The sequence below is a fragment of the Prunus persica genome, chromosome G6, assembly GCF_000346465.2.
Source record: "Prunus persica cultivar Lovell chromosome G6, Prunus_persica_NCBIv2, whole genome shotgun sequence".
In the NCBI taxonomy this organism is placed as follows: domain Eukaryota; kingdom Viridiplantae; phylum Streptophyta; class Magnoliopsida; order Rosales; family Rosaceae; genus Prunus; species Prunus persica.
Window position 1 is genome coordinate 888,625 of NC_034014.1, and position 19,598 is coordinate 908,222.

Genomic DNA, 19,598 nt, shown 5'->3' on the forward strand with positions numbered 1-19,598 from the left:
ATTCAAATTTCTCCACTTCCCTTTGGAAACCTTAGTTAATTTTCTGCACTGATGGATTTCCATGAAAACCTATGTACATGTCATATAGACTCGTAGTGTTGATATGTTATAGGGAGTGCTCTACAAATTGATGACTGCTCTCCCAATTGAAGTATGCACTGCTTAACATATAACAATACTTAATTAAACAACAAAAAGAAGACATATTTTACAGAGTTACATGTGCCAAATATTACAGCTTATACGTAAAGAATGAAGTGTTTATCATCATCAATAGTATAAAAGAGAATTATATATAGGACATGAATCATCTATATTTAGCAGGATTAGGGCTGCAGGATGGTGATGCCGGATCATCAGCAGCACCAGTTGGTAAGTCAGAGATGGCATCCAGAAGACGGTTAATGCTAGCAGAACGAACCGGCCTAAAGCTGTTGAATGACCTCAATTTGTTCTTGGAGAAGAGATTGGATGAACTTGAAAGGATGAGATAAACCAAAGCTTGAACTACCACAAACATAGCCACCTTCATCAATGTGTTATCCACCAACACCAAGGAAGTCTCCTCCACCATTTTGTTGTTGTTGTTGTTGTTGTTAATTTCCTTTTTCTAAGAGAAGTGGTTGCAGCAAGAGTTGTGTATTTGCCTAAGCTAGAGTTGGGGAAACCCTTGTTATATATATAGGAGGAGAAAAGGAAGAGCAGCCTAGTGGTTATTACTTTGACCACACATGCTTAATTAAATATGTAATTATAATTAATTAGTCTGTGGCGTAGACTTGACTGCACAGGACTTCAAATTAAGGGTTCTGCTTTTTTCTGGATGAAGAGTTTCTTTCTGTTTTATCATAATTATTTCCACTAGGTTTTGGAAGTTAATGCAAATGATGCAGTTGGTGGCTTAGCTACTTTTAGTTAATGGTAATGTGTTGATCACCAAAAGTTTAGAATAGTTGTCATCACAACCATGAGAAGAATGTGACCACCCAAAATTCAAAATGTTGAACTGTGCTTGGCTGACCTGGGCCTGACTCTACATGATCTTTAACGTCTGTACATACTTTTAGTTTTAGATAAGAGAGAGAGAGAGAGAGAGAGAGAGAGAGAGAGAGAGGAAGAAAGAGAGAAAAAGAATATTTATGTGTTTGCTTTGGAAAGAATCTATGGTGGGAAAAATCCAACGAGACTCTTGTGGCCTATACCGAAAGAAATACATTAATCCCGTGTAAGAGATATGAATACAAACAATTCAAGAAAGACATTCAATTGAAAAGCAAAAGATTACAAATAATCCAATGTTTAATTGTGTGTAAAAGAAGGTTAATTAATTTATAATCATGGTGAATGTTTAGATTTTTGCGAGTGATTAGAAGATAACCAACCTTAGCATTTGCGCTAATGGGCTGCAAGAGAGCACATGAAAGTTTGTTATACTTTTTTTGTGAAAAGCACATTTCCACGCAAAGGAGTTATGCAGCTTGGTTTGGATACAACGAAAAAATTTACTTTACATCGTACAGGAAAGGTTAAAGATGTTAAAAATATAAAGAGTTTGTAACTCAATTTGTGACGCAGCACAAGCAACAAAGGTTTCAAGCGAAACCGTGAGTAACAATAAAACTGGATTCCACCAGAAAATTAAGAGAAGCTCTCTTGGAATAATATGATTAAAAGTTGAGTTCCAGATACATTAGACAAACCTGTCTAAATACACATTTCTCAACAACCCTCAACCCTTCAACTACTAGGGGAGTTATTACATAAAACTGAAAAAACAGGATTAATTTGGAGTCTTAATAACGTAACTCCTAAACTGTCCAAAACAGAATTTATTGGAAAATTAACTACCAAACTTTAACTGCAGTTTTGGAAGGCCAAACGACCTCAGAATGCCAAAATCCACCTTATGTCACGGCAAAGCCGTGAGTTATACTCGTGGCTTCGTTCCATTTCCGAAAAGGTATTTTGCGTCCTAATCGGAGCTTGGACGACAAAACTGCATATTCCCGCTACGTCCTTTTTCTAGCTCAACCGCGATAAAATCTGCCATCTGTTCTACATCAATTTGTTAAGAACAGTCACCAACCCATCCGAGATTCAATCTTCAAAATCTCCATCCCGATATAACTTGTATAAGAAAAAAAAGGGTAAAAAACAACAGTAACACTACATTATTCAAGCAATTACAAGGATACAATCATACAATACTAGCATGATAGATAGAGTGCAGGCATCAATTTCAGTAAAAAATCGTATGTCTGAAGCGAAACCAACACCTGGCAACGTGGTGTAGGCTTAGTCATATTAGTCATCGATGTCTTATGAGAGCAAGGCAGGTGTCATCTATGTGTCCACATTCAGGACACATGTCAATCACCTAGCCCACTTCAAGTCGTATTTATAGCAAGCACTGCTACTCTCTCCCAGCATCACAAACTTGAAGAGTAACCTTTTACGGTTTACAACTCAAAAACATTCAGAAGTTCCTGCATATCAATCACTCTGTTGAAAGAGAAATGGCATCTCATAGGCAGAGCTACAGGGCTGGTGAAGCCAAGGGCCAAACTCAGGTAACTCTTTCACAATGCATGCATTGACATGTTAGTTTAGCTACATTTCTTTTTATACAAGTTATATATTGAAGAAGGGGCATTTGAACTCAGAACTACCGGTGCACGGGACAACTATTGTGGACCACTTAAGCTTCCAGCATTCGTTTAGCTACATTTCAACAAGTATTTATATATGCTAGTTTTTTGTTTTCTCAGGAAAAGACAAGCCAGATGATGGGCTCACTAGACGAGAAAGCCCAGGCAGTGAAGGACAAGACCTACGAGACGGCCCAGGCAGCCAAAGAGAGAACAAGGGGTGCAGCGCAATCAACCAAAGACAAGATCCAAGGGAAGGAAGAAGTTGCCAAGGATAAAGCAGATGTTGCAAAGGGTAAGGTCTGGCAGAGCAAGGAGGTGACCAAGCAGAAGGCCTCGGAAGAGGCCGGAAAAGCCCAAGATACGGCGGAGGCCGGGAAGGACAAGTCTGGGGGGTTCCTCCAGCAGACTGGAGAGAGTGTGAAGAACATGGCACAGAGTGCTGCTGATGCTGTCAAAAGTACCTTTGGCATGGCCAAGGATGAAGATGAAGACACTCCTTATTATAGGAAGGACAGGGACTAGTTTGAAGTGATATATATTGTTACTTTCTGCACTTTCAGCTGTTGTATTTTAAGTTGCTTATGTTGTCGTTGCCGGGCAAAGTTTTAGAAGTCCTGTGCTTTCCCTCTCTGTGAGATAGATGGGAATGTGCCTTTGGTTTTTAAGTGTCATAGGAGTGGAATTGTAATTTTCAGTCATATATGAAATGCAATCCGCTGAACTACATTTCATGGGTCTTTCTTTGCAGTGTAGCCGCCGGCTCTACGTTCGAAAAATTCTATTTACAAAGTCTCGCCGCGCGGCTATACTTTAGGAAATTTCTATTTATAGGGTACAGCCGCACGGCTATACTTGTAAATTCTATTTATAGTATACTGTTAAGAAATAGTATAGCCGCGCGGCTATACTATTTTTAAAAAACGAATATAGCCGTGCGGCTAAACCCGGTTTTACCTATTTATTGACGGCTATACGTGTTTCGACAGGCGGGTTCTCTCCTCCAATCGCCTGTGTCAATTGTGGGTTCTCTACCACCTTATCAAGCCTAAAGCAACCAAACACACACCTTCAAACAAAACGACAAAACTTGAATTGCTAAACCAGATGCCCAACTTTTAAATAAATTTGAAAACAAAAAATCAACCCAGAAATCAGTATCTCTTGGACTTAGTTGGGTTATCAACCAACGACTTGAGCACCTAGTGAGGTGCGTGTGTTGAGGTTACTGGACTCGAGTGACTGGAGTTGCAGAACAGAGTGAGAAACTTGCTGCCAGGAAAGTTTCCCTGTTTCTCCGGTTGCAGGTGATTAGTGCCACGTGTCAAAAATAGTATAGCCGCTAGGCTATACCATTTTTTTGAAAACATAAAACCCGAGTATCGCCGCGTGGCTACACGATTTATAAAAAACAATTAGAAAAAGAGTATAGCCGGGCGGCTATACTAAAAAGAGTATCGCCGCGCGGCTATACTGCTTATTTTAGTAACACAAGTGACCCGCCTAGCGCCCCCAGGCTCCAGCCATTGGAAGCTCCAGCCATTGGAAGCCCACGTGTCAAAAATAGTATAGCCGCGCGGCTATACTATTTATTTACCATTTATTTAAAAAAAAAAGATCACCGCCTAGCGCCTCGTAGCTACGAAAAGCTAAAAAATCGTATAGCCGAGCGGCTATACTATTTTGTAAAACATTAAAAACCCGAGTATGGCCGCGCGGCTATACTATTGTTAAAATAAAAAAAAACTTTTTATTTTTATAAAGAATATAACCGTACGTTTTCCATATATTTGAATATTTAAATGGTATATCCGCACAGCTCTATCCTTTAAATATATATGAGTATTTAAAGAGTATATTCGATGAAGTACCTGGACAGGTTCGCTTGGCTCTTTGTTATCATCTTGTCGAAATCTTGGTTGGCTTGTGTCAAAAGGGGGGGGGAAATTATAATTTTTATCGTTTAGTTGTTTTGTTGAAGCTCATTCGTGCTGGTTAGGTATTTTTCATGTGAATACAGTGAATTTGATGTAAATATTGTCTGATTTGTGACATTCAAATACTCAGAGTCCCTTCTAATACATTATCAACCGAAAACCTCGGAAACTTCTAGTGATGGTGGAGAAAGTAAAACTGATCACACGTGACTCACCATTCTCTCTCCCTCCTCTCCATATGCCTAATAAATTTCTTCATCTCCATCACAAGTTTCCAAGGTTTTTCGACTTGAAGGATAGACAAGCATGCAACAAAATTTCTTTCATATTGAATGCTCATGTGATTGGTACAATTACTAATAAATTAGGAACATTATCAGCCCCATCTGAATACAATCAGAAGGAATCTCAAATTTTGCATCAATCACTTATGTTCTCAATTCCTTCAAAATCACTAACACCATCAAGTGCTGCATCTGATTCCTCTTCATCTTCATCGTCTTGATCGGTGTCCATGGCATCCTCAGATTCCTCTTCATCACTCTCATCATTGTCCTCATAAACAACAGGAATTGTGGTGCCTGTCTCATCCACATCATCAAGTACCTGTTCAAAAAGCTTGCATTAACTAAGTTTTCGAGAGTATCTCACTTGCAATGAATTTCACTAACACAAGCACCCTTACCCCTGTATAAAGTAAGTCTAAGACACTTGATAGTTGAAGAGATGACTGAAAAGTGGAAACTCTGGACTCAATGAGCTGCATATATAATGATAAATTCCATTAGAAAAAACAAAAACTAGAAGGCTTTCCTATGACATGATATTAAGCATTTCATTATTCACTTGCAACTTTCTCTAAGAAAAGAAGAAAGAGGAAATGAAAGAAAAACGAAAATGAACTAGTGATATACGTTGAGCATGAGCATGCCACTTCCTAAGGTTTAATTTTACATTTCAACCAAGTAATTTCGATTTCGAAACAAAGTCCAGTTGGCTCTTTCTTAAACAATAACTTTTCTTTGGGAGGGGATATATCTATATTAAAAGTTGCTGACCTGATACAAGGAGTTCAAAGCACTTAAAGAAGATTCTTGGGACACTATACCACTTGCATGTTGAAGAAGTAGACTTCTCAACCATGGAAGTGCACATGCCAAAATTGCACCCCTGGAGTAAAAAAATACAGCATAAAAATGAATCAATTAGGTAAACCAAAAAATAATCCAGCATATACAGTGTACTACTAGCTACCTTACCTCGACTGAATAATAGAAATGAGAGATTGTAAGAGCTTCAAAACACCAGATGGATTCAATAGTGAGATAGACTTTGCAATGACCTAAAACAATAGATTATATCATCCACATTAACACTTATCTTAAAACATCAGTTTTAAATAATTAATATGAACTATGGGAGCTAATACCTTCTCATCTTGGGTGTATAAGCAATCTAATAGAAGGGCACGGTCTTCGGCATGTAGTGCTTGTTTAAGTAAAATATGAACAGAGTCTGCACTTGGAGGCTTTGCATTGAGAGAAGAGTCTTCTTTATCTTGGCTCTTTGGTCCATCATTATCTAATAAATTTAAACTTTCAAGTTTTTCTCCCATGGTTAGTTCATTCAAATCATCCTCAACAAGGACTCCGTCTGCAGCCTCTCCATTACCTACATGGGTAAAGGATACACATATCAACAAACCAAATGCTCAAGATTTGTATATTGTGCATGAACAGTTGTCCTCCTAATCTACAATTAGGAAGTTAGAATAAAATATCTAATAGTCATGATTCACGTTATACTTCATCATAATAACATTAATTTTGATAGTACACACGCAGTAGTGCACTTTATCTAATCCTTTCCTTTTCCCCCCTCTTGAATGGGGAGGGGTTTGGAATAGAACCAGTATTATTCAAAAATGTCAAACGGTGCTCCTAGTTTCGTGTCAAGTATAAGAACCCTTACCAAGTTCAACGATGTCTTTAACAGTTGGAAGATCTGGATCCGGTGCTGCTGCACGCTTCTTACTTCCCTTTTTACTCTTCATTGGCGGAGTTGCTGTCAGTGAAAAGGCATATGAAGTTTCTGTTAGAATTTCTACAGCAGGACAATTCAAGAAGTGCTTTCATAGTAATGATTATCAAATAAAAGAATATCAACCTTTTTTTTTAATAGAAACGAAATTTATTGAAAGAAAAAGAAGAGGAACACACAGGTGGATAAGAAATCCACAAGCCAAACGAGCAACAACAGAAAAACAGACTAAAAAAACAAAGACACCAGCCAAACTACACAAAGACTGCTACACCAGAAAGACCCAAAGAAACCAAGTCGCAAACAAACACTTCACATCACAGCAGCAGCGATATGATATGCTCCATCGATACGGTCCCGAAACGTCAAGGCGTAATTTTGACGGCAACCAAAAGAGAAGAAGAAGAACAAGAAGAAGGAGGAGGAAGAAGGAAGAATGAAAAAGAAAAGAACTTACTTGCGCTTGCAGCTGCTGCTAATCTTCAGTTGCAGACAGTTGCTATGCGAAGAAGAGGCGGCTAACTAGTGAAGAAGATGATGTTAGGTGCCCTAATTACAATACGCACCGTTTTAGTTGCATGTTAGGTGGCCTATGTTAAAAAAATTGTTCTATACCTTTTTAAGTCTAATGCATTCATTTGGGCCCAGCTCAAGAACTGAAAGAAATCATATATGGCCTAGAAAAACACAAGGAACCAGGAAAAAAGCCCCAAAATCTGAAGTGACACACCAACACCCACTCCCTCATCCTCATAAAAAATCCTCTTCTTGCGCTCCATCCAAATGTTTCAAAATAGAGACTGTACCAAGCAACCCCATAAGGTTGAAGCACGCTTCCCCCTGCCCCAAATGACACAATGGGAACAGAGAAGATCATAGCAACCTTTTGGAATAACCCAAACAGTCTTAACCTCCGTCTCCGTCAACAAGGTCTACCATAGACTTAGCGAAAAGAGGCACTGTATAAAAAGGTGATCCACGCAAATATGTGATGGTATAATACTGAGTAAAGTAACAAGAAATATGAACAAATAATTTGAGTTTAACTCGACCAATCTATATAATAATAAGCTGAAAATGATTTCGAAGAGGTAAAGGCAACCCAACACAACACAGAGCAACAAACCCATCTAAAAACAAGCTGCAAAACAAAATTGAAAGCCTCAAAGCAAAATCCATCTCTCGAAAGCACCATAACCAAATAGGATGAAGACTTGTGTAGTCATAATGTAAAAAGAAAAAGAAAAAGAAAAAAACAAAGCTTGAACTTTAAAAGAGTTTAAGAATGAGTTACCTTACCTTGAGAGATTTTTTTGGAAGCTTGGGCAACAATCTTCAATGGAGTTTAAAGGGGAGTGACGAGAAGGGACGAGAGATTGAGAGGCGGCGGCTGTAAGGACTGAGGAGTATAAGAGGCGAAGAAAGAGAGGGAGGGAACGAAAGAAGAGGACGACTTGTAGGCCTTGTAAGTGGCAACTGGTTTGTTAGCTTCTTGGGCCTTTGGGCCTTGCTTTTCTTCTTCGAAAAGTAACCTCTCCTTCCTTCGGTTCGGCCTAGATCAACCAGAAAATAAATCTCCTAAATTTACACCATCTTACTTATTATTATTATTTTTTTAGTACGACCGATATTGAGAGGGAATCAAATCTAGAAACTTGATTGCACGTGCAAGGACAAATATTGAGGTACAAACCACTTGCCCATCATTAATTGTTAAATTGCTTAAACATAAGGTAATTTAAGATTGTCAATTACAATCAATCACAATCAATTTCCTATTGACAGCCAAAATATGGTAATTAACAATTAACAATTACCAAAAAAAAAAAAAAAAAAAAAGAAGAGGAAAGTTCTTTAGGTATCCAGCTGGTTGAATGAAATAGTGTGAAATCTTTTCCGAATTGCCAACTTCACATCACAATATTATGTGTGAACACATAATAATTGATCGGGAAACATAATAATTGACTGAAAATGTTAGAGATATTATACAAGTACATAATATTTCAATAAGGAAAATAAGACAAGAATAATAATAAAATTTAAAGGACTGAAAATCTAAAGAAATGGGAGATGATCAAGGAATAATGGAGGCAACTTTCATATAAATTGGTTATAATTTTTCGATACAAGCAATGTTAAAAAAGTGAAAATTCAAACACAAATTCTCGGATGCGGGAATAAACTTATTTGCTTTTAAAATATATAAACCCTAAACTTTATGTTACAATGATCACATTCACTTTAAGCAAACATCAACGAGCCATGCTACCTTCTTCTTATTCAACACCATCACTTCCTCCCCATCCTCCTCCTTCTCCTTATCCTAAGAGTAACTCCACCCCTTAGGGCAAAGTCTAAGGCAAGGGCAAGCAAGGGCTGACATATTCACGTGAATAGTGTCAGCCTTGCCATTTGTGGTTCCACCCACAAGGGCAAAGTCTAAGGCAAGTCTAGGGCAATTACTATTCATTGTACTTTATTTCCTATTCTTTTATACTTTAAATCATTAATTTTGATAATTTTTTGTAATTAAATTTTCGGATAAGATTTTCGGATGTGAATCTCGGTTGCCATGTGTCTTATTCCAGATAAAATTTTCGGATATTCATTAATAAAAATTATAATCTCAGATTTCCGATAAAATTTTCACCCTCTAAAATTGTGCCACGTGTCCCATGTCAGATAAGATTTTCATATATTTTTAAAAAATTATAATCTCATATTTCAGATAAGATTTTCACCCTCTAAAATTGTGCCACGTGTCCCATGTCTGATAAGATTTTCAGATATTTTTTTACAAATAGTGATCTCAGATTTCAGATAAGATTTTCACCCTCTAAAATTGTGCCACGTGTCATCTCTATCTTCTGAATCCCTCTATATAACTACACCATCAACACCACTCCTCTCACACCATCTCTGATATATTCCTTCATTTCTCAGATTTTACAAAACACATTATACTCTCAATGTCAAACTTCAGGAGGGTGTTGGAGAGGCAACAGAAAGAATGGGAAGAAATCCGGCGTAGACGTGAGGAAGAAGACCGGGACGCCGATGAAGAAGAGGAAGAAATGCTTGAAGTAGCGGCGGTGTGTATGATGAATCAATCAAGCCAACACCATCGTCGTCGTGCCCCGAATGTGGACAGACACAGAGAGTCTCGGGGTAAGAATCTCTTGGAGGATTACTTTATCCCAAATTCGTTATATCCTGCTCATAAGTTTTGAGAGAGATATAGAATGCAGCCACATTTGTTCCAAAAAATCATGCATGATATTTGTAATTACGACACATACTTCATTCAAAAGCATGATGCTGTTGGAGTTTTGGGTCTTATTCCGGAGCAAAAACTTACAGCTGCTTTGCGGATGCTTGCTTATGGGGCATCTGCAGAGCAGGTGCACTACAAGGAAAATCCCTTTTAGCGACGAAACAAGATGGTCGCTATAACACCAAATTTCGTCGCCAAAGAAAAATAGCGACGAATATTTTTGGTTGCCAAGGTCGTCGTGGAAAGCTCGTGGCTAAAAGATACAATGCGACGAAATAGGATTTCGTCGCTAAAAGATTTTGGCGAACAAATGTGTCGTCGCTAAACAGCTCTAAGTTGGTCGCCTATAGAGAGGAAGTTGCCACCAAAATACCAAAAATTCCCGCGAACATGGAATTATTTGGCGACGAAATAAATATTTGGTCGCCTGAATATTTCAGCGACGAATTTTTTGGTCGTGAAAGATGTAGTTTATTTGTAGCATATTTTAGTTGGTTTGGTTATTTTCATAATGAGCGACGAAACTGATTGGTTGCCAAAACTATAGGTATTGGTATTATCAGATGGAGCGACGAAAACTAATTCGTCGCCAAGATGTGTATTTATTTATTTATTCTATATAATTATTTATATTTCAATCTTTGTAACAGAATATGAATTAGTCCATAAAGATTTTGAAAAACAGTAAATAGATGAAATTAATAGAAATAGGATAATTACTATTCAAAAAGATACTAGTTGTTTAAGCACACATCAGTGTATTCTAGATACAAAAGTCCCCAAGGTATGTATGCTAGATATAAAAACCATCAAGTAGCTAGATACAGAAGCCCCATAGAACCCCCAAGGAAGGCTAGATACAAAAACCATCAAGTATGTAGATGTACACACAACCTAATGACTATTTCCAATATCATCAAGATCTTCATAAACATTACGTGAGCCACCACTATTACCTTGATCATCATGACAAGGATAATCACCAACATGCTGGGACGGAACTAAATGTGAGGGTAGAGGACCATCATGGGTTCGCATCCACTCAATGACATCCAAAAGTTTACCCACTGTGCCCTGAAGCTCACTTACTGTGCCTTTCAACTCACCAACTGTGCTTTGAAGTTCCTCAACCTTTTGCTCTGTAGCACAAGAAGAGGCAAATCCACCACTATGCGAACTCTCCACTCGGAGACTAGAACCCAAGCCTCGAATCCTCTTGCCCTTTGCAACCCCAAGTTCTACAGTCATGATCTCTAACTGTTGTGGGATAGGGAGTGACTTGATCTAGTGGAGTTCCTGAACTCTCTGCCACTTGTTGCTTGGCTTTCTCATACTCTTCATTCATCTTCTTCTACAAAAAGAAGCAAAATATAGATATGTCAATATATATAAATGCATAAAAAGAATGAAGTAAATGGGATGCCAGTATGATCAATTGTGTTCATAAACTAGCAATGCCAATTATCCTAATCAAACAGTCACAATTAAAAAAAAAAAAAAATTCAACTTGAAGCAAATAATAAAAGGAAAAGGCACATAAAAAATGGAATAGATCTCTTCGGATATGCAGATTGCAGAAAGTTTGAAAATACTCACAGATCTTATAAGATCTTTTTGAGCATCTCCTGAAAGCAACAACAATACATACAAGAAAATTCCAAAAACAGGGATTATAAATATTTGCCCAGCAACATGGGCCCCTTATAATTGGGTCTATTTTAACTTCTAAGAGCACAACGGGTTATTAGAACTGAATATGTTTAATAGGTGTTTGGAATTGGGCCTCCAAAGAGGAAGAGAAGTACAACTGCAGCAGCTCTGTTTCAAAACGATCTTAGCATGCACTTTTTTTGGTTGTCAATATATAAGATCATGGAAAATTTATAAAACTCAAGACACATATCTTCATTGTGTTTCTAATTAATTAGTTATATTTGCAATGGATAAAGCCTTTATATGATGCTAAAACCAAAGTACACAATTAGCATCTAAAATAATGGGCCGTCAAAAACTTGCATGACCAGTTGGCTGATCTTTTGGATTGCAGATTATGCAAGTCAATAGTTAATTGTTAGCAGGTTTATGTATTCCTTACCCCTTTAATTTCAGCAGCCTCATTGATCCACATGCTCTTACCCTTAAGCATATGCATGTTGTTCCAATTGCTAATGTATGTAGGATTTTCACCCTTCTATATTTTCCCAACAAAAAGAAAATTAGAAATACTTGAAATTATTACAATATAATAAATAAATAAAGATTTAAAGTGACCAAAAATTATAAACCTCTCTAGCAGCTTCCATATGTTTTAGGAAAGGACGTGACCCCCCGGTATGATCGAACTCTTTCTTTTTTGTGTTCTCAGCATTGGTCTTGCAGCGTTTCTGTTTTGATTAAATACATGAATTGTTTTTTTTTTCTTTTTTCTATTTGATACTTAGAATAAGTTCCCAACCAAAAAAAATGAAAACAGCAGATGTTATGATACATTAAATACCTGATATTGCTCATTTGTGTACAACGTATCAACCAAATAATGCCACTCTTCTAGAGTCCTTCGAGTACCAAAGATCTTTTTAGGGGGAGGTGTTTCTCGTGCAAGAGCAGGGTCAGAAGCATATTGCTTATAGTGTCTGTGGAGCTTTGCTTTCCATTCTTTATAAGTTGAGTGCATATGGTCATTAATAAATTTCCATATATCCGGATCCATTAAGTCCACATCAAACATGAACTAATATCAATTAATCATAAACAAAACAAGTATTAGTTATAATTTTGCAATGCAAATAGAAACATTGAAGGACAAATTTTTCAGTTTCCCCTAGAATACAATGAAGAATTGAAATAAAAAGAGAGCTAAATGAACAAAATTAAATTATAATCAACGAAGAATTAGATAAGATTACCTGCAATCCCAGTGCCATATCTTTCTTCATCTCCAGGCTCACTTTTTTCATCCCTAAAACATTCAATGGAGCTTTATTGCGAGTGATTAACCCAATCTCAGAGATGAACAGTTTCTAAGCCTCAATAGTCGCCACCATTTTCTGGGATGGATCCATCCGTATTGGAATCAAACTCTTCCTTTTTTTCACAACATCACAAGTGCCAGCCCCCACAGTTCGGCCACGAGTGTTCTTCCTCTGTGGAGAAGTTTGAGTATGCGTTCCCTCATCTAGAGACCCAAAAAAAAACAAAACAAAAAACAGTAACTAGAGTGCACCAAATAAAGGTATAAAAATTAAAGGCACAAAATATGGTATCAGTTACCCTGTTGGTGGGAACCCCCTCCTGAGGTTGATGAAGTACCTTGTTGTGGCTGAGTTGATTGTTGTTGTGGCAGCTGACATGGTTGCTCAAGTGGTTGTGGTGGTAGTAGAGTTGAAGTTTTCTTCCTATTGTTATTGTTGCTTAAGGTAGCAGCCCTCGTAAGTGTCATTCTACACTTACAGACACATAAACAAAGAGAGAATACAACAATATACTACCAGATCATTCCTTGAAAAAATAAATATAAATTATTGAACATCATACTTCAGCTGTAATGACATTGATTCTCATCACAAACATGCTTGAGATAAATGAATTATTCATCTAAAAATAATTGAACATAATACTTTATCAATAGGAAAGAAAAATAACACGCACATGCATTTCATTTACATGGGGAGGACACATGCAAACCTTATCCGAAGATATTTCTTCAATATACAGACCTTACCCCTTAAAACAGATTAAGGAAAACATACAGTAACTTGAAGATAATTAAGAAACATATAGTGCCTAAACAAAAGACAGCCTAACACTTCAATCCAAATCACTATAATCATCACTGTGAACACTGCCTTCATCATCACTCGAATGTATTTCTTCAATATCATCATCATCAATAAAATCTTCATCCTCCATATCAGTTGGGACATGTTCAAAATTAATATCTTCGACAACAATTTCAGGTTCAACATACTCTCTACGAAGTGATGGACTGAGTAGAACATTATCTTCTGGTGCATGTCTGACACTAATATGTGCAGTTTGGTCCACACCATCGTTGTAGAGTGTTTCTGCCTCGTGAGCCACCTCATTCTCAAGAACATCCCACACATGTCTATGTGGAATTTTTTGAATTACCTTCCAACCATGACCCAAGGATGGGTCATCAAGGAAAAAGATTTTCTGTGCTTGTTTTGCTAGCACATAAGGATCATCTTTGTACCATAAATTCATTGAGTTCACTGACGTGAGATGGTAATCATGAACAAGCCTCACACTTAAAAAGGATAACATGATAGCCATATGTGAATCCTATTTTAACAACACTAACTAATCTACCATAAAAATTACTTTCCTGATCAGCATGAGTTCCTGGTACCATGACCCCACTATTTTGAGTTGTGCTGATCAGCATGAGTTCCCTGGTACCATGACCCCACTATTTGAGTTGTGCGAGTTTCTTCTATATCTTTGACATGCCACCGAATTTCGTTCACAACACATCATGTATACATACAAACTCTTTCATCAGGACCATATGATAATGCATACACTTCTTTAGTCACCAATGTTGATTCCTCACTATACAAAGCTTTGACATGGTGCTTGAACCATTGGGGAAACGACTGCCTATGTCTATGTTCTATGTTAAATAAGCTTTCACGCTCTAATATTTGACGATGCTCACTGAAAAAATAAATAGAAAGTTAAATCAAAGCAATAAGAAAACAGAGTGATAAAAATAGAATTAATTACATTTACATACTTTCTAAATGGTTCAATTTCCTCGCAATTGTCCAAGATATACCAATAAATTGGTTCCATTTCTCCTTCAGACAATTGAAGAAATTTATAGCCATTAAAGGGCCGTGCATTTTGAGAAAATACTGAGAGCTTAGCATTGGCTTCGCCACCATCATCATTTCGTTCAGGACGAGAGAAAACAGTCTCCACATTACGAAAATACATTGAACAAAAAGTTAATGCTTCATTTGCAATGTATCCCTCAACAATTGAACCTTCTGGTCTAGCTCTATTACGTACATCGCCCTTTAACTTTCCTAGCATCCTGTTAATCATTGTATATTAATATCTTTAAATACAAATGAAAGAGAATCTAATCAAAATAAATATAAAAAGATGATGACTGAGTATTACCTCTCTATCGGGTACATCCAACGATATCCTACAGGTCCCCCAAGCTTGGCCTCACGTGGTAAATGAAAGGCCAAATGAACCATGACATCAAAAAAGGCGGGTGGAAATATTTTCTCAAGTTTGCATAAAATGACCACAATGTCAACCTCCAATCTGTCCAAATCTGCAATATTCAACGTCTTTGCACAAATTTGTTGGAAGAAACATGCCAATTCTACAAGTGGCATGCACACTTCTTTTATCAAGTACGGCCGAATTCCAATAGGTAAAATTCGTTGTAACAAAACATGACAATCATGAGTCTTCAAACCTGAGATCTTCTCATCTTTGACATTTCGTGATATATTAGCAGCATAACCATCCGGAAATTTTATAGATTTCAAAAATTCACAAAATGCTCGACGATCAGCCGGTTCTAATGTATATTCTGCAGCATACTTCTTTATCTTGCCATTTTCATCTTTATCTAAATGCAGATTTCTTCGTATATTCATGTCTTTCAAATCCAAACGAGCATTGGGTGTGTCTTTTGTTTTTCCTTCTATACTCAACAACGTTCCAACAATGTTGTCACATATATTCTTCTCAATATGCATTACGTCCAAGTTATGTCTTATTTTCAACTTGGACCAATACTCCAATTCGAAAAAAATACTCTTATTTGTCCAATTTAACTCTATAGGTGTCCGCTTTCTCTTTCTGTCCAAATTATCAGGATGTTTACCAAGTTTACGATGCACAAGGTGATTAAACTGAAGTAATATGTCATCACCAGAGAATTCTCTTGGGGGATCCCTCATCTCAATAGTTCCATCAAAATTTTCAGAATCCTTACGCCAAGGGTGATTCTTTTTCAAGTAGCGACGGTGCCCCATATAACAAATTTTATTTCTCAGCTTGGTAGATGTTGTATCCTCAAGACATACGGGACATGCCTTGTAACCTTTTGTACTCCAACCGGATAAATTCCCATAAGCGGGAAAGTCATTGATTGTCCATATTACAGGTGCCCTCATGTTAAACCTTGTATCAGTAAACTTATCATAAGTTTCAATACCTTGTTCCCACAACTCTTTTAGCTCATCAATTAAAGGACGCAAATACACATCCAACTCCTTGCCTGGTGCCTTAATTTGGGCCTGGAATAAGCAAAGTCATTATTGAATACTGTTGTTTCATACACATCCAAGGAGGTAGATTGTAAGGAACCACCATCACTGGCCACATACTATAAGATGTGCTCATATTCCCGAATGGGTTAAACCCATCTGTTGCAAGGCCTAACCTTATATTTCGTGGCTCTTCGGCAAACTCAGGGTACATCTTATCAAACTCTTTCCAAGCAATAGAATCTGCTGGATGCCTCATAACACCTTCATCATCAACTCGTTTATTCTTATGCCACCTCATGTGACCTGATGTATGTTCAGACATAAACAACCTCTGTAATCTCGGCTTTAGAGGAATATATCGCAACACTTTTTGGGGCACCATTGTTTTCTTTTTACTAGTACTAGGTTTATACCTAGGCTCATCACACACTGGACATTTATCTTTACTTTTATGCTCTTTGTAAAACAAAGCACAGTCGTAAATACATGCATCAATTTTTTCATGCCCCAAACCCAAATCTTTCAACATCTTATTAGCGGCATAGAATGATGGAGGAATGCTATGAGGCTGTGGACAAATAGCACTGAGTATTTGTAACATTTGATCAAATGACTTGTTGCTCCAATGATGAAGTACCTTCGTATGCATGAATTGTACCATTGCTGTCAAAACTGATGCATTGCTACTGGGAAACAATTGTCTTTGAGATTCAGCAATCAACTTCTCATACTTATCCATCTCAACCCTATGTATATCGGTATCATCCCCCACATCTTCATTGTCCCCCAATGTATCATCTACAACTCCCAAGTCTGGTGTGAATGCTTCATTCAAAATATTATGCGTATAATCATCAAGACGAGGTGCCTCTTGAGCAGTTGCAAGAGGTGAAGCTTGTCTTGTTATCTCAAATTGTTCCCTATGGTATATCCATGTGTGATACACCACTGACATCCCATACTGCCATAAATGTGCTTGGACAACCGGAAGAGAATGGCAATTCATATTCTGGCACTTCATACATGGACATGGAGTCTCATTCTTCTCATCCACATGTTGGCTTGCAACTTCCATAAATGACTGAATTCCAGCACGATATTGATTACTCAACCTGTTTTTATTGTGTATCCAATCCCTGTTCATCTCTAACACACCTTGTCTCTGTCTTCTTATACATCCTATAATGGGCCTTATCCAATTCAATCGGTGATGACTTGAAGCAGTTCCAAAATTTCATAACATGATTAGATCGAACACATTTATAGATATAAGCAAATAACTCTTTCACAGAATGACAAGCTAATAACTCTTTCACATGAAAATTATAAAAAGAGAGATTCCATATTAATTATGCTTTTCAAGGGTAAGTATCATGGTGACAAAATTTTTTTACAATTCTTTCAACATTATTTTGCATAATTTAGTTGAACCCATGAAAACAGTAAAAAAAAAATGAAGGCAGGCACAAGATTTGTAGCTATTCATACCTCTACAGCAAATATAGCCTCTTAAGCAAGTATTCCAAACAACCTATTGAAAAAATATATATATATATTCAGTTAGACACAGTAAACCCATGACACAAGTCAAAAAAAAGAAAAAAAAGGCAGATGCCAGATTTTTAGCTATCCATACCTCTTAGGCAAGTAATTCAAACACCCTACTGCAAAAAAGAAAAAGAAAAAGAAAATCTGTTAGACAATGTTTCTTTGGAGGGCTTGAGTCCAAATTAGTCTTCAAACTCAAAATAGTATATGCCTTCACCTCTAAGTTTAACCACTCATCATTAAACAAAGAAAAACATTATTTTTCTGAGTTAACTCAAAACAGTAACATAATAAGACATCACAGGAAGCACCAAATATCCAAGATAAAAGTCTCAACAAAAAACCAAATGGTTCAAAATAATATTGTAATCAACACATCCACTTTATACAGTTATAACATGTACAATGAATAAAGTCAGACTTAAGGTCACATGTCTCTCATGTAGTATATGAATTATCTGAAATTAGTAATTAGGCTCTTCATCTCAATTCCATAACAAATTATAACTCATTACAGTTCTTAATTATTATGCCTTATAAATGATTATAAAAACCATTTCAAATTAACTAAAATTTACCCTTGAAGCTAATTGAATGACCTTCCATAATATTCAAGCTACCAGTGATCATCACATAAAGCCAAAATGGTTTGTTAAAAAAGAAAAAAAAAACGTAGCTGGAAGAGCTTGAAAAGGATTTCCAAAACAATCAAACCAACATTGAAGGATGATACTCCATCAGTTAAACTCTATTGTCCAATTAAGTGGTACTACACTCAGACACCAATACTAAGGGAAAGAAAAATAATTCCTAAACTGACCAGTTAATCTATGGGACGATGACCCTGCAGCTATAGCTTATATAAAAAATATAGAGACAACTTTGCAGCTAGCTTATACCTAAACTATAAGAGAACTCAATAAGCTACATTGGCAAAAAAATCAATAACAATAACAAAAATAAAAAAACATAAGCTCACAGACAAAGGCAAACGAACCTTGAAACAAATACACCCACAGACCAACTTCCAACTTCTAACTTTTTACTTCAATTATATAAATGAATTGTTATATTCTTTCTTCTAATAGATAGTAAAGAAATTCAGAATTAATCCAGAAGTATCAAGCAAACATTCAAAACTTGGAAAACAATCAATCAGACTCAAAGCATTAAAACATAAAAAAAAAATAATAATAATTATTGGGTACGTGTGCAAGTGAAACATCTCAAATTTGAACAGAACCCACATCAAATGCAAAACAGGGCATTCATATCAGACACAGAACCCTACTCAAATTTGACATAGAACCCACAATAATTAACTACTTGAAAAAGAAAAGTCATTTTATTCAGAAAACTTGGACTGTTGAATGTTCAAGCATTTAAGATATCAGAAAGGAAAAATCAAGCACTGAAATTCAGTTTCGATTTAAATTCCTGGGTATCTATTTCCGATTTTCCTTGATTATTTTCTCAGCAACCAAATGGAATCCACAACTGAAAATCAGCGCTCAAAAGAAAATGAAGGTAAGAGAGACAAGGTAGACTCACCATAAGCTTTCCGTTGAAACACATAGTGAGGAGGACTTCGGAGATGGAGTTTTCAGATGGCCGTCGATTCTTGACCGTGGCAAGGAAAGGCGTGCGAGATGGAGTATCGCTTGCTGACGTTGGTGGAGGATTGCTCTGCTGACGTCGGTGGAGGATTCCTTTGCCGATGTAAAAGCAGCGAAGAGTGGGTCTGAGAGGAAATAACCAGTCGGGAACTTTTTAGTTCATATTTTTGTATTTAAACTCTCCAGATTAGCCCCAAAAACTATTTGGTCGCCCATATGCTAATATACATAAAACTACGTCGTTTTATGGCTTACATTTTTAAAGCACA

General features: G+C 36.8%; 3 protein-coding genes across 5 annotated transcripts; 1 reads left to right on the forward strand and 2 right to left on the reverse strand.

Moving 5' to 3' along the window:
• LOC18772697 (late embryogenesis abundant protein 1) lies at positions 2,451-3,383 on the forward strand. The gene is made up of 2 exons (XM_007206394.2): positions 2,451-2,570; positions 2,769-3,383. The coding sequence occupies exons 1-2, from the start codon at positions 2,517-2,519 to the stop codon at positions 3,171-3,173; spliced, it is 459 nt and encodes a 152-aa protein (XP_007206456.1). The 5' UTR covers positions 2,451-2,516; the 3' UTR covers positions 3,174-3,383.
• LOC18773172 (WD repeat-containing protein 43) lies at positions 4,875-8,074 on the reverse strand. 3 transcript variants are annotated; one of them, XM_007205683.2, is made up of 8 exons: positions 7,925-8,074; positions 7,083-7,174; positions 6,557-6,649; positions 6,015-6,256; positions 5,845-5,927; positions 5,644-5,755; positions 5,271-5,345; positions 4,875-5,191 (listed from the first exon to the last, which is right to left on the reverse strand). In XM_007205683.2, exons 3-8 carry the CDS (start codon positions 6,636-6,638, stop codon positions 5,006-5,008), a joined length of 780 nt encoding a protein of 259 aa, XP_007205745.1. In that variant the 5' UTR covers positions 6,639-6,649; positions 7,083-7,174; positions 7,925-8,074; the 3' UTR covers positions 4,875-5,005. The 3 variants fall into 3 exon arrangements, with proteins under 3 accessions (XP_007205745.1, XP_020422920.1, XP_020422921.1); XM_020567331.1 differs by lacking the exon at positions 7,083-7,174; XM_020567332.1 differs by lacking the exon at positions 7,083-7,174 and having other exon boundaries at positions 7,920-8,065.
• On the reverse strand, positions 13,710-17,309 carry LOC109950000. Its single transcript, XM_020567343.1, has 6 exons — positions 16,266-17,309; positions 15,364-16,192; positions 15,054-15,216; positions 14,662-14,964; positions 14,417-14,582; positions 13,710-14,207 (listed from the first exon to the last, which is right to left on the reverse strand). Exons 1-6 carry the CDS (start codon positions 17,307-17,309, stop codon positions 13,710-13,712), a joined length of 3,003 nt encoding a protein of 1,000 aa, XP_020422932.1.